This window comes from Trichinella spiralis, assembly GCF_000181795.1.
Source record: "Trichinella spiralis strain ISS 195 chromosome Unknown Scfld6846, whole genome shotgun sequence".
Lineage (NCBI taxonomy): Eukaryota > Metazoa > Nematoda > Enoplea > Trichinellida > Trichinellidae > Trichinella > Trichinella spiralis.
In genome coordinates this window covers 1-989 of record NW_003533785.1, presented here as the reverse complement: position 1 = coordinate 989, position 989 = coordinate 1, and the positions used below count along the sequence as shown (strand labels likewise).

Here is a 989-nt window from a genome sequence, read left to right as displayed (position 1 = left end):
AGTTAGACTGTTCAGAAGCGGAAATTATGCTCCGTGGTAGAAAATGGACGCGAACTGGACGTACGTGCTGTCACGTCTGACATTCCAGCTAAAGATTTCTAAATTCCACAGCATCAAGCAATCGACCGAAGAGTAAAACCGCACTCTTGATGCTGATCAAGCGCTGCTTTCCATGGAGACGTCCACTGACTACGTTAGGGCCCCCAGAGGATGCTGTGGTTTGTGCATGCCATCGTTGCGCGGGCTGTACGCGTACCAAAAGTACCCGCACCGAACTGTTGAATCTTTGCCAATCGCTGTTCGGTGCCATCCGTAGAATGTACCATGAATTGCGGGAAAAAGATGCAGTATTGCAAAATGTTGAAGATCCGAACATGTGAGCCGAGTTGGAAAGAGAATTTGAAGAAGAAAGCGCTTCCACAAAACGTCACACCATCTGCGTTATGCGACTGATTGGCAAGTTGTTCGTGAAGAAAATGATCACCCTGACCATACTTTGTGAGGGTTTTATGAACAGAGTTCTATACGTAGTGACTCGTTACTGTTTCACTTGGTGGACATGCGGGCACGCCGCTCACGCTTCATCAGTTTCACAGCTAAAATTTATAATATTGGAATTGATAATATCTACTGCCAGAAGCAGAATGGTTTTATAGTTTATAGCAAAAAGTGTAATAGGGTCGGTAACGGCGAGTCCTTGAAGAAAATCGCTGGAAATTTTTGTGTAGGTAGGTCGTATACCTATAATTCGCACACAATTGCTGGCTTAGGTTTAAAAGGTACAAGGGTAGGTTGCTCAGTTTCTCTATTTACTTATTGTGTTTTGCAGGTGTATGTTTAAAAGCTTTGGTTGCGGTGGACACCCACTGGCCCGGCTGTCCTGCTCCCTTGTACTCCTCTTCAGTCCTATTACTTGGACCTCCGGCTTCTCAGCCTGGGCCCCCCTGCCTGACGCTCCAACTTTCAGTTGAGATTTTGACCCAGCTATG

The 989-nt window shown here is 46.1% G+C and overlaps 1 protein-coding gene across 1 annotated transcript; it reads left to right on the top strand.

Moving 5' to 3' along the window:
• Positions 1-149: 149 nt before the first annotated feature.
• On the top strand, positions 150-502 carry Tsp_15519 (putative archaea-specific Superfamily II helicase). The gene is made up of 2 exons (XM_003365935.1): positions 150-376; positions 406-502. Exons 1-2 carry the CDS (start codon positions 150-152, stop codon positions 500-502), a joined length of 324 nt encoding a protein of 107 aa, XP_003365983.1.
• Positions 503-989: the final 487 nt, after the last annotated feature.